The following is a 13,894-nucleotide window of genomic DNA, read 5'->3' as shown; positions in this document are numbered from 1 at the left end:
AATAACTAGATGTTATAATTAGCCATATGAAACATTAAGGATGAATTCCTTGTATTTTTCAAAAGGCATGCATAAGAAATCAGGCAGGGTATGAATCGTAAATGTTAACATGCTGTACTTCTGTGTCCCTCTTTTGACAGTGATTAGTGCAAAGCTAACTGCACATATAATCTGTAGCGAGGAGCACTGGGAGACAGCTAGGAGACAGTAACAATGTCTTTAAACTGGTGGACAATTTCTACTCAACTTGGAGTTTTTAGAGCGAACTGCAAAGGACTGGCATGCCTCTTGGTCTTCACAGTGAGCGTTTGTGGAAGCAGCCCGGGGATGTGTCCAACAGCCTGCATCTGTGCCAGTGATATCGTAAGTTGCACCAATAAGAACCTCTCTCGAGTGCCAGGAAATCTTTATAAATGTATGAGAAGGCTGGATCTGAGTTATAACAGAATTGGTTTTTTGGAGCCTGAATGGGTACCAGTACTGTTGGAGAAACTGAACACTTTAATAATCAATCATAATAGCATTAGCAGCATTATCACTGGGAGCTTTTCCACAACCCCAAATCTGAAGTACCTGGACTTGTCATCCAACAGCCTGAAGACACTGAGCAGCCCCGTGTTTCAAGAGCTAAGGGCACTGGAGGTTCTCCTGCTGTACAACAATCAGATAACGCAGATAGAGTCTTCAGCCTTTGGAGGATTGTACAAATTGCAGAAACTGTACTTAAGCTATAACTTGCTCTCTCATTTCCCACTGGACTTGTACACTGGAAAACATAAACTGACAGACCTTGTGTTGCTGGACGTTTCTTTTAATCACATCCAGTCGATGCCTGTTCAGCGACTGAGTTCAGTGCCGGCCAGACATCTTAGTGGAATTCATCTTCACGGCAACCCGTTTTATTGTGACTGTATGCTGTACTCCATGCTGATCTTCTGGTATCAACGACACTTCAATTCAGTGGTGGACTTCAAAAATGAGTACACCTGTTTGTTGCGATCAGACCCAAGAGGTTACAATAAACTGCCTTTACTGCACAACAACTTTCTGAATTGCTCTGAAAGCACTGTCAACAGCTCTTTCCAAGCCTTTGGGTTTATTCACGATGCCCAAGTTGGTGACAGGCTGATTGTACACTGTGACAGCAGGATCAGCGATGCGGGCACGCACTTTGTTTGGGTTAGTCCGGACAATAGGTTGCTGGAGCCAGACAGGGAGACCGACAACTTTAAGGTGTTTCATAATGGCAGCCTGGAGATAACAAATGCCCAACTAGAGGACTCGGGGCTATATTCCTGCATCGCAATAAATAAGAAAAGGCTATTAAATGAAACCATAGAGGTTAGAATAAATGTTAGCAACTTCACGGTGAACAGGTCCCATGCTCATGAAGCATTTAATACAGCTTTTACCACCCTTGCTGCCTGTGTAGCCAGTATTGTTCTAGTACTGCTGTATCTCTATCTGACGCCCTGTCCATGCCAATGTAAGGCGAAAAGGAGGAAGAGAAGGATGAACCAAAGCAGTGCCCACTCATCCATACTGAATTCCACACCGTCGCAAGACCTGCCAGCCGACGAGAAGAAGACCAGCACAGGTAAACGGGTGGTTTTCCTGGAACCCGTGCACGAACCAAAGCACAGTCAGAATGGGAAAGTAAAACTCTTCCCTAATGACAATATCATTGCTGAGAGTATCTTAAAAACTACTCGAATAAAATCTGACTCTGATTCTGTCAATTCTGTGTTCTCAGATACACCTTTCATGCCATCAACTTAGTTTGCTGCCTGTGTTTGTTATCGTACAGTTACATTTCTGAATACCTCCTTTGCTTGTAGCAGCCATCAGGAAAAACAAATAAAAAGAGAAAATGTTTTAAAAAAAGTATCTGTTGTTAGTCCTTGAATTGCATCTCCTTTCTCTGTTAGTGCAGGGCCATGTGACAGTGATATCTTGTTCAGGAAAAGCAAACAGCGTGGCATTAATGTGAATGTCTTCAATGTGAGCTTAGCCTTGGCTTTTACTCTGGTCCATACATAGCTATTTCTCATGCATGTTTAGAGGCACTTGCATTGCATACAGCTGACTATTCAGAGGCAGAGACCGATCCCTATAAAACGCTCTCCATCATGCTGATAGCTCAGCTCCTCGGCAGTGAGCAGAGAAACAAACTCAGATAGCTACTGAGAAAAATGTCCAGGCTTCCTGCAATTCCTTTCATAGGCTCATAAAATCTTTACAGTAAAATCACTAGTGGAAAAAAATCATGAGTTTTCTTGGACTGATCAGAACAAAAATATTAGAATTGCCACCACAATGCCTAGCAGCTCTAGATAAATGTTTATGGTTTTCAACTTATGTGTTTGCCAATAATTGCCTAAAACCTTTAAATAGCGGACTTTGTACTCGCTTTATTTAGTCATGGAACTACTCACGAGAAGTGGTTGTATTTTTTCATAAACATTGTCACATCATGAAAACAAGTTAACACATTACCTTCGCAATTTCCTTAGTTGAGGAATGAAAGTTGTCAGTCATGAGGACTCAAGCTAATCAGGAGTAACTCATTATAGCTGTATCAATTCTAATCAGCTGTCTTAACCTCCACTGCTCGCCATTCTGTTGGCATCAGATGTGGTGAACAAGCCTGCCACCATCTCTGGGGCTCCTACTTCACCTTAGGAGTGGGTGGCTTCTCTTCAGAGGTAACTTCACAAAAATGAGGGAAATATTTCAATTAACTCCTTCAGTGGAACATGGTTCCAGCAGTCTTATAAAATTTGCTTCCTAAATATTTTTCTTAAAAGAGGAAATACAGTATTTGGACAAACTCATGAAAAATTTAGAAGACACTGTGCACCGTGAATTCAGAAAGCACAGCTTCTTTCTGGACTTGGCCCTTGACTTGTAGGTACTGCTGCCTTTCTTGCCCAAATGTATCATTGTCAAAGTTTGTGAACCTGATGAGACTGATATGGACTGGTCATGCAACAATGGTTGGCTGAAGTGTTATGTTATTCTAATGAGCATACTGTTCTACTTGCAGCTTCTTTGTGTGTTATATTTGCCTTCTTTTCTCTTTCTTTTTTTTTTTTTTTTTTTTTTTTTAAGCTTACCTACACTGGGACTGGGCCATACTTTACCAATCTTCCTAGCATTGATTACTACCAACTTCAAAGGAGTTTTGCAGGGAACTACAGCTTACTGGAGAGTAATTGGAGCATGTCTTTCTCATTCTATCTTTGGGGAATATATTGAAAGGGTAAAAGATAAATCAGAATCAAAGGGCTACATGGTATGGCAAGTGTAATTTTTTTTTTTTTCTTTTTGAGAAACTTACTGTAACAGCCACTTGTCATTTTTTGTGATTTCTTTTGAGAGGCATGTCATCATGCTAAAGTTTACATCTGTCTGAGCCAAAGCTATCAACAATTTGCTATGGATAAATCCTGATGTAGGTAATTGTAAGCAAGCTACTTGGAAAATAGATTATATCAGGAAATAGTGTTGCTGTGATATGCATGTGGGAGATGGAAATTCTTTTTCTAGGCAGAGAATAATAAATATTTAGGAGAGAAAGATGACCAGGGGTTAGGGTCTTTTAGTGGTATATTTATCTGTGTAAATTTAAAAATGGCATCTGCTATCAAGCAGGTTAGTGTCCTTTCATAAACTCTTTAATTCTTTTGCCTGTATACATTCATTAAGCTGAAATCCATATATTAACATATGAGACATGATGGAAAAACAATTACATTCTTTGCTAAAATAGGTGATATAGCTGGGACATCCATCAATGGGGCAAAGACTTGACACTATCTCCTTCTCAAAGATTTTTTTATTGAAAAGGTTCAGCCGCGCTGCATGATCTGCTGCTGTGCCATGCACATGGTGGGTGGGTGTCCTCTGTGTTCTGCAAGGAAATGATCAGTGACCTGGGGCCAAAGGGCTGAAAGAGTGGTGAGGCAGACTGGGAAATGGAGAGGCAAATACTCCTGCGGAAAGATGTACAGATCAGTTACAGCTCTGGGCAGATATTATGCTCTGTTGTCATACATTAGGTTAATTGACCCAGATTTTGGTGTTTACACAGGAACGTTGATGGTCAGTTCCAAATTGGACTGAAAAAGAAAAGAGGCTATTGTTGGTGAGCTGAGAGGCAGCTGTACACATATCTTTAGCAGCTAAGGCTGAGCAGGTACACTTGCTGCTGTTCACAGTGCAAGGTGGTGACACCAAGTATCAAACTCACCGTGCATTTTAAATCTTTGTGATAGTCCTAAATAAAAAGGTAGAGACCCTGCAGCTTTCCGCAGAGCTGCTGTCCTGTAGTAGGAGTGTTCAGATTTGTGGGATCAGAGTAATCCTGCCAGATGTCTAGAGAAGCTGAGCATTGATCTGAACAGCAGATATTTACTGTGACTGTTAACTGGCTGTATTCTACTGACTGCTTCAAAATGCTCACAGTTCTGTGATTATGAACAAGGTGGTAAAACCAAAGCTTTTCAAAGAGCTGTTGGCTTGTTTACAGCTTCTTTACATTATCATAGCCTCATGAGTTCCGTAGGTGCAGCTTTAAGAAAGACTTTTAAAGTCTTTACAGAATATTTATCATATAGCACCAACACCATAAATCCACAGTCTCAGTCCTCACCTTGGAAGGCTGTGAAAAGCCAATGCAGCTCAGCTGTTCCTGCCTTCTCTCCCGCAATGCTGGCACCCCAAGGGCTGTGAGCTGGGAGCCAGCACTGCCATCCAGCTCCACAGCCACACAGTGCACTCGGTGGTTGCATGGGCAGGAGAGGCTGCCCACATGCCACAGCAGCAGCTCCGGTGTTGTCCACCCTCCTAGCGAGTCTTCATCGGAGGGCCTGCCCTACTGCTGTATTGTCCCTGTTAGCCTATCTCCCGGATTTCCTGTGGGTGTTTCAAGCAACTCCCAAAGAGCTGAATGGTATTTTTAATGCAGATTGAGCTCAGTTCTTCTCTGGTGCTCTGGCACCAGCCCAGCCATGCTCTTTAAGATGAGTTTTCAGTAAGGCAGAGGTACCAGCCCACTGGCAAGAAGTCTCTGGTTGGGCATGGGGTTCCTCACCATCTCTGCAAGATTCTTGGAGTGAGATATTCCTCATGCAACTCAGATAACCCCAGGTGACTTTTTCTCTTCTGTGTCTTCTGTCCAGTGCCTGAGACCCTGACACACAAGGTTACAAGCGGGGCTCTAAGCTGTAGCTGAATACTGTGTCTTTTTGTGTGGATCCTTTGAACCCAAGTCCTCCATCATTTTAATTGTGGTGAGCAGCTTTTCTCTTACTTAAGGGCCTATTACATCAGTTCCAGCAGTCTTGCAGATCAAAAATAAGGGTAATGGCTGTAGACAGCTCTTGGATGTCATGTCCTTGCCTCTGTGCATTTCCAGTACTGCACATGCCTGCAAGAAATACGCTTTTGTGGAGTGTGTTCAAGACCGGTCATGTGAGGCCAGCGTGAAACCTCTCTGACCAGTCCTGAGCGTAGCAACTACACAACCATGCAACTGCTCTGTCCACATATTACCCACCTGTAGTGGCAGGTGAAAGGAAAGGCTGCCAGTCATCTCTCCTGACTTCAATAAGGTTAAGTATCTGTGACCACCTCAGTAATGATGAACACATACAATGCCTGACTGCCCCTCATAGAATCATAGAATGTCCTGAGTTGGAAGGGACCCAGAAGGATCATCGAGTCCAACTCGTGCTCCTGCATACAACAACCCCAGTGTTCACATCATGTTTCTGAGGGCGTTGTCCAATTGTTTCTTGAATGCTGTCAGGCTTGAGGACTGTTCTAGTGCTCCACTGCCTTCTAGGTGAAGAATCTTTTCCTAATGTCTGATCTAAACTTCCTCTGGCACATCTTCCTGCCATTCCCTTGGGTTCTGTCATTGGTCACCAGAGAGATCAGCACCTACCCTTCATCTTCTCCTTGTGATGAAGCTGTAGCCCACAACGAGGTCTCCCCTTAGCCTCCTCTAGGGCGAACAAACCAAGTAACTTTAGCCATTCCTTGTACAGCTTCCCCTCTAAACCCTTCACCAACCTTTGTAGCCCTCCTCTGGACACTCTCCAGTAGCTTTATATCTTTTTTATATTGTAGTGCCCAGAGCTGCACACAGTGCTCCAGGTGAGTCTGCACCAGCGCTGAGCAGCTGCCAACTAAGCTGGAAGCTGAGGGTGAGCAGGAGTGCTTTCCCATTACTGACACTTAATCTGTAGTTGGTTATGACAGCCAGTGACCATGTCCTTTTAGCCCAGGTATTCACCCCCTGCTTGTTAGGCAAATAATGCTCTGGGTTAATAATATATCTATCTTCTTAGCATTGCTTCTTCAAGAAGTCAGATTTCTGAGGACTGCTAATGACAGTGTCAAAGGACTAACAGATTATGTAGCTTATTCTTTCTAAAAAGCAAAACCCTGGGGTCAAGTTGTGATTAAACCATAAACTTTCATTTAGGATATCACAAGATTATTTCTTCCTACTAGAGTAAATCAACCTCTTTCAGAGTGCTTTTATATCTTAACTGCAGCATATTCCTAATAACCTCTTATGTCCCTGAACTGGATGAGAATAAACCAGCCTTTACGGGCCGGAGCATTCTATTGTGGTCATCTCTAAAGTAATGCAGAAGTGACAGTGTCCTGTGGACTACAGCCTCTGGCCATCCCACCCAGCACACACTTCTGCTCTCTTCTTTGAGGCTGAGCAGTCAACTGTTTGACTGTGACAGGTGCAGGGACCATTTCCAGCCTCTTCCTTCATAGGTCTCCGTGGCAAGACTGGCTTCCTGAAGATGGTTTCTGGATGTACTGCAAAGTTGCTGGAGGGCATAATTTTAGTTGATTAATTAAAACAGCTACTTCCAAATAGCTTCTAAATGATGAGAACTGGCATTGGTAAGTAGTACCTTTTGAGAAGACAAGACACATGCTTCATTTACAGATTGAGCAATTTAGAATTTACTGACTTGCTCTTTGCTCTTTCTGGTAAACGTTATTTGAATCATTACGTATAGAGTGCATATTTAATGAATTTTTCCCTATGTTTCTTTTACGTCTTTCTGTTCATTCAACAAGGACCAGGTGTGAATAAGAGTAGAAATTAGAGCATGTAGGGAATAAGGGAAAGAAATAATTTTGGCCCAAGTTCACTTGATATTTTTCAAAAGGCTAATACCTTAGCTCTTGCTTAGAGTAGGTATCTGAGAAAAATTTTAAAAATACACACTTCATGCATTTACCTAAATATGGAATTAATGGATATTTTTGAAGGTATGGGTGTTAACATATTTCTGACAGTAATACAGGTATGAAAGTGATCCATACAAAATCAAAGTGTAAGAGTAATACTATTTGGTTTTGAGGAAGAGATATCCTGAAATTGCTGAAGAGGTCATGTAATAGGTAATAGGATCATGGTTCTGATTTTGATATTAAATAACTGAACAGATACAATAGAGAAAATATTTTTTCTTGCAAATTACTGGTTTATGCTCTCATTATGCTAGGTGGATTTTTTTCCTTATATAAATCTATTTTCTCATCCCTTGCAGAATAACTTAATTAATTGGAAAAATATCTTCTCATTTAGTTCTCCTAAGGAAGTCTACATTTGGTAGGGGAGAAGAGGAGGCTCTGGAATGATAGAGTCAGTTTGATGACACCTAGATATCAGGAGAAGTTAGTTGTGAATTCAAGTGTTTTCTTTGACCAAAAATAGAATAATAAAATAATTTAGGTTGGAAAAGACCTTTAAGATCATTGAGTCTAACCAAACCAAAATTGAGTCTATCCAACCAAATCCAACAAGAGATAATGCAGGCATAGACCTATATATTATTTTAGTTTAACTGAAATTTTTGTCTCATTTGACTAATTTCAAATGGCATATTTTAAGCCTTTTGTTTTTTTAAAGGAGAAAGACTATTCATGCAATTCTGGCATCAACTTAACTAAGCTGATTTAGTAACCACCAGTAATGTGAAACAAGTTTTAGCATAAAGCAACTCTGATATAAAGAGAGGCTGTCCAGTCTATACGAATATTTCTGATTACAATCCCAGATCAACTGTAAGTATTTCCTAGGCATGCTAGAGCCAAACTACATCACACAAACTTTTCCTAGACAAGATGTTTTCTTCAATCAGATTAGCTCAATCAACAAACTCAATTGAAAACCTCATTTAGCTGTTACCACAGATCACCTTTTGAATTCCACGACTTTATTTTCAGTTTTGAACTACACATGGAGCACCACAGGCTGCCACAGCATATGTCCCTGACAGGGATGTTATGAGAAGGGAAGTGCAGCGAGAAAAGAGTGAGTGTGTTTGCTCAAGAGCTGCCCAATACAGTAGACTGCCAATTTCTCTCCTCAAGGGTTAATGGCCCTAACACCAAAATGCTCACCAGGACCAGGCAAACCTTAGACACCCTCTCCAGAAGGGGGTGGAGGCTCCGGTATCTGCTCCTGCAGAGCACAGAGCCTCAGCAAGTGCAAATGCTGCCCTTTGCATAAAGACAAAATGTCCTTTCACAGAAACGAAAGGATTTCTAGCACTTTCCCTGGTAGCTGAGGTGCTGTCGGCAATAATATACCACAAAATAAATTAGCTCAGATAAGCACTGCTGTTGCCTGGAGCAGCTCAATTAGCCTTTTGCACTTTGAGCAGAGGGTTTTAGAACACTAGATAGAGCCTCAGACCAGGCTACGTCTGACTTTTGTCCTCTGCTGTTTTAACCTGGCACCAGAATCACTGAAAACCATTACTTTTGTTACATTTTTTAGCTGAGTGTTTAGAAGAAACAAAATCTTGAACCTTTCCCCAGGCAGTTTACTGTTGCCTAAATGTTGATGGAAAGGAAACCAAGCTTTTCTCCTCAGTTTTAGTGCCAGAACTGAGATTCTTTCTGATTTAAGCCAGGGAGGGAACAGTGTCAGTATGGTGTTAGCACTGCTACTAACACATTCAGATATGTCAGTCAAGGCTGAATGCAGCTGAAGGAGATGTTTTGCAAAAGACCAGAGAGGATATTTGTTTCTCTGACCTGGTTTTTAAAGCAGAAATTAGTATACTTGGTCTATTGCCTGAAATAATTTAAAACCCTATTTTTTAAACTAAGATTCATGAGGGCAAGTGAATGACATTTGTAATCGCAATCCAATCAGTAATTTTGTAATTTGGGGATGAGAGAACTTTCCATTCATTTTATCTTCTCTCCTTCTGTTTTTAACCATATACTAAAAAGAAAGTTGATCTGTTTTCAATGCATGTTCCTCCCCTCTCTTGTTTGTTTTCAAGCACAGAAAATCACTGCATACAATTTAAGCAAAATGATCATTTTCAGTGTATGGTCTCTATGATCCATATGTTCTGTAGAGATAAGCCGATTTGTTGAGTATGCTGTCCTCTGTATCATCTCATATTTTAAAAATATATTTAGACATACTGCTATTATCGTTGCTAAATTTGTGGTATATAATTTTATTAGAATTTCACTTCCATTACAGAAAAATATACAGTAAAATGTCAGAAATCATCACATTTACTAAAAACAGTCATTTTTGTCCTTCAGCGCTGCAATGTTTTTGTCTTTTAGCAGTCCCACCTATTAATTCACACTTAATGCAGTCAGTCTGGCTTTCAACAGCACTTGCTTCATGTCAGTTATGACAACAGGCTTCTTCCCTTCATCTAGCAAGGAAGATGCTTTTTTATGAATAAAAATACTTTACCCCACATCCATAAAGTTTATCATAAAATTTGATCCAAGGTGGAGTCTGTGTCTGCCTTAAGAAATGCTACAGATACATAGAAGCTATATTCTCGTCATTTATTCCCCAAGAATTTTATTGTAGGATTAGCATTGTGGCTGTTTGCATTATCATTTTGTATTAAAGAAAATGAATTTTCATTGATGCCCCATCTGCAAAGTTGTCATTGCAAAGTGCTGTTTGCTGTATTCAGACTGCTTGTGATGAATTCCCAGTTCAATCATGTGCCTGTCATCTTGTGTAAGTGCCTGAGAGTGATAAGAATGCCCATGGCCAACTCTCCAGCATGGCCAGACCTCACTCCTTTTATACTCAATAGGGAGAAATTGTTGGAAAGCACACCAGAAGAATCAACATGGTGTTTACTTGGCACATTCATGGTGATTTAAAATTGCTTCATGATAAAGAAATACAATAGGAAGTTTTAAAGTTCTCATCACCACAGTGCATAAAAAGGTTGTAAAGCTTCCTCGTCATTACTGTCTCATTTTAATATTCTTTAAAAATATAAGTAAATCTCCTCCTCTCCAGTATATACAATAGTATCAAATTAGGCCTATAGAAAATACCACGCTCCCTGGGAATAACTCAGAGCTACGGGCATATTTCCTGTAGCTCTCCTACAAGTCTTGCTCAGTAAGGCATAACTTAAAAAATTTATGTTCATCTACTACAGAGAATCATGGACTACACTAGTTTTTATTATCAGTGTAGATATGTCCCCTGCTATATTATGCAGGGTGCATTGCACAGTGACGAGATGTATGTGGGGAGGCCTTTTTCTTACCCAAGCAGTATTCAAAAGGCAGAGCAAGATCTGGGGCTTAGAGGTGCTGCTGTTTTCTTGCTACCCAGAAGTGATGAGCCTCTCTTGTAGAGAGAACAGCCTGCAATTTGTTAAAAATAGAAATGTTGCCGAGGGAAATTTTTGCCAGGAGAAAAATACCACCCTTTGAGCTAAAGATGAGAAAATAACACACAGGAGTCAAATGTCAAAACTGAAAGCCAAAAGCAGTACCTGAACCTTGGTAAGGGCTCAGACTTTTAAAAAATATATTAAATCTTCATTCTGTTTTTATGATTTTCTCCTGTGTAGAGAATTGTTGTCTCAATAACACAGGTACAGATTACTCATCCCAGAAATTAGAAGACTTTACCACAGACAAAAAAGTATTACTTTCTGATTATCTTTAATTGTCATTATGTCTTGCGTTCAGGCCACTTTGCTCACAGTGGGTAAACAATAGTAATATTAATCCATTATCTCCCTAAGAGGCAGTGGATAATTGGATTGATTTGTAAGGGTGACACAGGACTAGTGACCTGGGTATTTCCTTGAGGTTTTGTGTTTTTGAGTAGATCTCTTACTATCTCCAAGCCATCACTTGTGAAAATAAATAACTTTCAGGAGAGACGCTGAAATCTTGCCACTGAAGTAGGCGTGTTTAGGATTTTTATTTTTCTTCTACAGAAAACCAAGTAGCTAACTTAATTGTGCCCTAAAGCAGAATGTGAAATTTCCTTTTTAAAGATGAATTCACTAAAGGGTGTGACATTGCAACCGGGTATGTGTGCTGCTGTCAGCTTTGCCAATTAACATTAGACCCTTGTAGTGGAAAGAGAAGAACTGACACAGTATTAGGGGGCAATGCATCTCTGGAGACTAAATATAAAAGATGAGGAGGGCTTTATTCAGTTCCCTGAAGCACCAGCGTGGGGATTAATGTTCTCATACAGGCCAGAAGAAACTCAGCTCTTCCGGCTGCTGACTGCACGCAAACAGACCAACTGCAGCTGTCACCAGAACAGACGGATGCCACAAATTTCAGGTATTACGATACACTAATATAAAGCAAAGTAGGATTAACCTTATATTTCTGATAAGGAATGTTTCTCTTTCCCAAAGCTTATGAGAGGACTTGGACCAGACTTACAGGACTTGAAAAAGAAGCTTCATGTGTGTGTAGGAAGCCATAAACTATGATCTATGACTATTGATAACAACTGGGGAAATACTGTGCAATTGTATTTTGGTAATGCCTACTTTAAAATCTGATTCTAAGTATCTTTGTGGAGCTTGATTCATCAACAGCTGTAAAACATTTTGATTCCTTGGGACAGGAAGCATTATAGTAGCTCATATTATATTAAGACCTTTCCACACTATGGATGCTTTTTGAATGTCTTTCTGCAGCACAGTAAGTGTGCATTGTACTTCAAGGAGAAAATACTTCCACGGGTAGGTACTTATCAGTGTACAATGACTGTGTTGTCAAATATATGATGACATTACTTGCTATGACCATAATATTTTCACAGAAGCACTCCCAGACTGTAGCCTACTGCCACCTATTTAGATTGAAGAGAAATATTTTCCTCCAGAGGATGGTTTAGAGCTTCTCTCTGTACTGACCACTCAGGAAAACTAGGGAGACTAATGTCATTGAGTGTACATTAGCCTGTGGGAATGCTGCCATAATAGACCATTTGAGTCTGACTCTCTGAATTCTCTCTAAAGGCCATGCTCTCGGCAGTGGCAAGTGCTTTTCTATAACATTCACACTGAAAGACTCTCCAAAAACTGACATATGAAGCCAGCCCTTGAAGTCTAGCTGGATGCTGTAGTAGCCAGAAAGGAGCCTCACTGATCAGTGAAAATTGGATGCCAGCTGACCTTTCCAGGCTGCCAGACGTGCTGATTTTGGCTGTAAGGATTCAAAGCCTCTCATTACTGAGAAAGAGTTGTCATCACTGACTGCTCCATGGAGTAGCACTGGTATATTACTGACATTAATCTGCTGACAAAATTCAACTTCAGGCTTTGCTTTCTGCCAACTCTACTTTCTTCTGTGAATTATAGCAGAATCTGGAAGTTGTTTGGTTTTTACATCTTGTTTTCATTTAGTTTCTACATGAATTCATGAACATAGGCCACACTTAACTGCACTGCCCCTGTGCAACCTCTTTTTCCTTTATCTCCTCTGTATCTTATGGGCATTGCTCATGGCCAGGCTGAGGTTGTGATGTGCACCTGGAAAAAGGCCCAAGGAGGATCCAAGAGGTCCAAGGAGGCCTTTTTACCCCTGAGGAGTCCCTGCACATCTGAACAGTTTGGAAATATCCAGGTAAGGTCTGACAATATAGGACATGTCATTATGGATCTATTCCAAAGTCTAAAATTGTCTCTTGATATTCAAAGCAGGGTTTCTTAAATGTTTCAAAAATCCTTTGAGACTGACAGTGATCTTTACATGAACAATATCTATAAATATACAGTGTCTGTGAGTAATTTTAATTTTGGCAGCTGAAGCACAAAGCTACTGCACTTTTCTATAATTGTTTCCAATTTAAGAATACAAGTAAAAAAACCCTCCAATTTAGTCACCCACAAACCAGCAATCACAACACCAGAGAGGCTCTTAAATCTAGAAGAGAGATTAGCTAAATTTGAGAAGGGACGATGAAAGAAGCCTAGAAAGCAGTAAAAAGAAGTGTGATGTGAGTCTCTGAAGTAGGTAGTCTTAGGCATAGAGCATATCAGAAAAGGCAGGAAATGGTGATAGAAGCTACATCAAATGCACAATGGTAAACCTATAGGACATAACATAAGAAATTGGGAGCAAAGTGCTTTACAAGTGCACCAAGACCTTCTTAAGAAACTAAAATCAAAAGGAGTCATGCAAAAAGTAGAAATGAGGAATATAATTACATATGAGTTTAAAAGGAATTGAGAAAGTTCAGATAGTTAAGGTGTTAACATCATTTTGGAAAATAAAGGCAGCAAAATACAATAAGTATTGAGTACAATAAGTACATGAGAAGCACAAGAAGGGCAAAGTAAAGGTTCGTTGCTTAACAGGCAATGCACACATTACTAAAGTGCTCACTGTCTTCACACAAAAAGATTAATTTCTGCTCAGGTGCTTAACCACACTAAATTTAATGTGAAAATAGGAGCATAGCCAGAATAGGGAGAAATTAAGTTAAAAAATATCTGGATAAGATAAGTGTAATTGAAGCCATCAGATCCTGATGACATTCACCTACACTTATTTAAAGGAATAGGAAGAAATCTCTGAAATA

At 40.2% G+C, this 13,894-nt stretch overlaps 1 protein-coding gene across 1 annotated transcript; it reads left to right on the top strand.

Annotated features, from left to right (window-relative positions):
* Positions 1-213: 213 nt before the first annotated feature.
* Positions 214-1,779, top strand: AMIGO2 (adhesion molecule with Ig like domain 2; the record flags this gene model as incomplete). The annotated part of the gene is made up of 1 exon (XM_080364035.1): positions 214-1,779. One exon carries the CDS (start codon positions 214-216, stop codon positions 1,777-1,779), a length of 1,566 nt encoding a protein of 521 aa, XP_080220161.1.
* Positions 1,780-13,894: the final 12,115 nt, after the last annotated feature.

This window comes from Nesoenas mayeri (genome assembly GCF_963082525.1).
Source record: "Nesoenas mayeri genome assembly, chromosome: 1".
NCBI classification, from domain to species: domain Eukaryota; kingdom Metazoa; phylum Chordata; class Aves; order Columbiformes; family Columbidae; genus Nesoenas; species Nesoenas mayeri.
The sequence above is the reverse complement of the archived record's forward strand: the minus strand, read 5'-3'. Positions and strand labels throughout refer to the sequence as shown.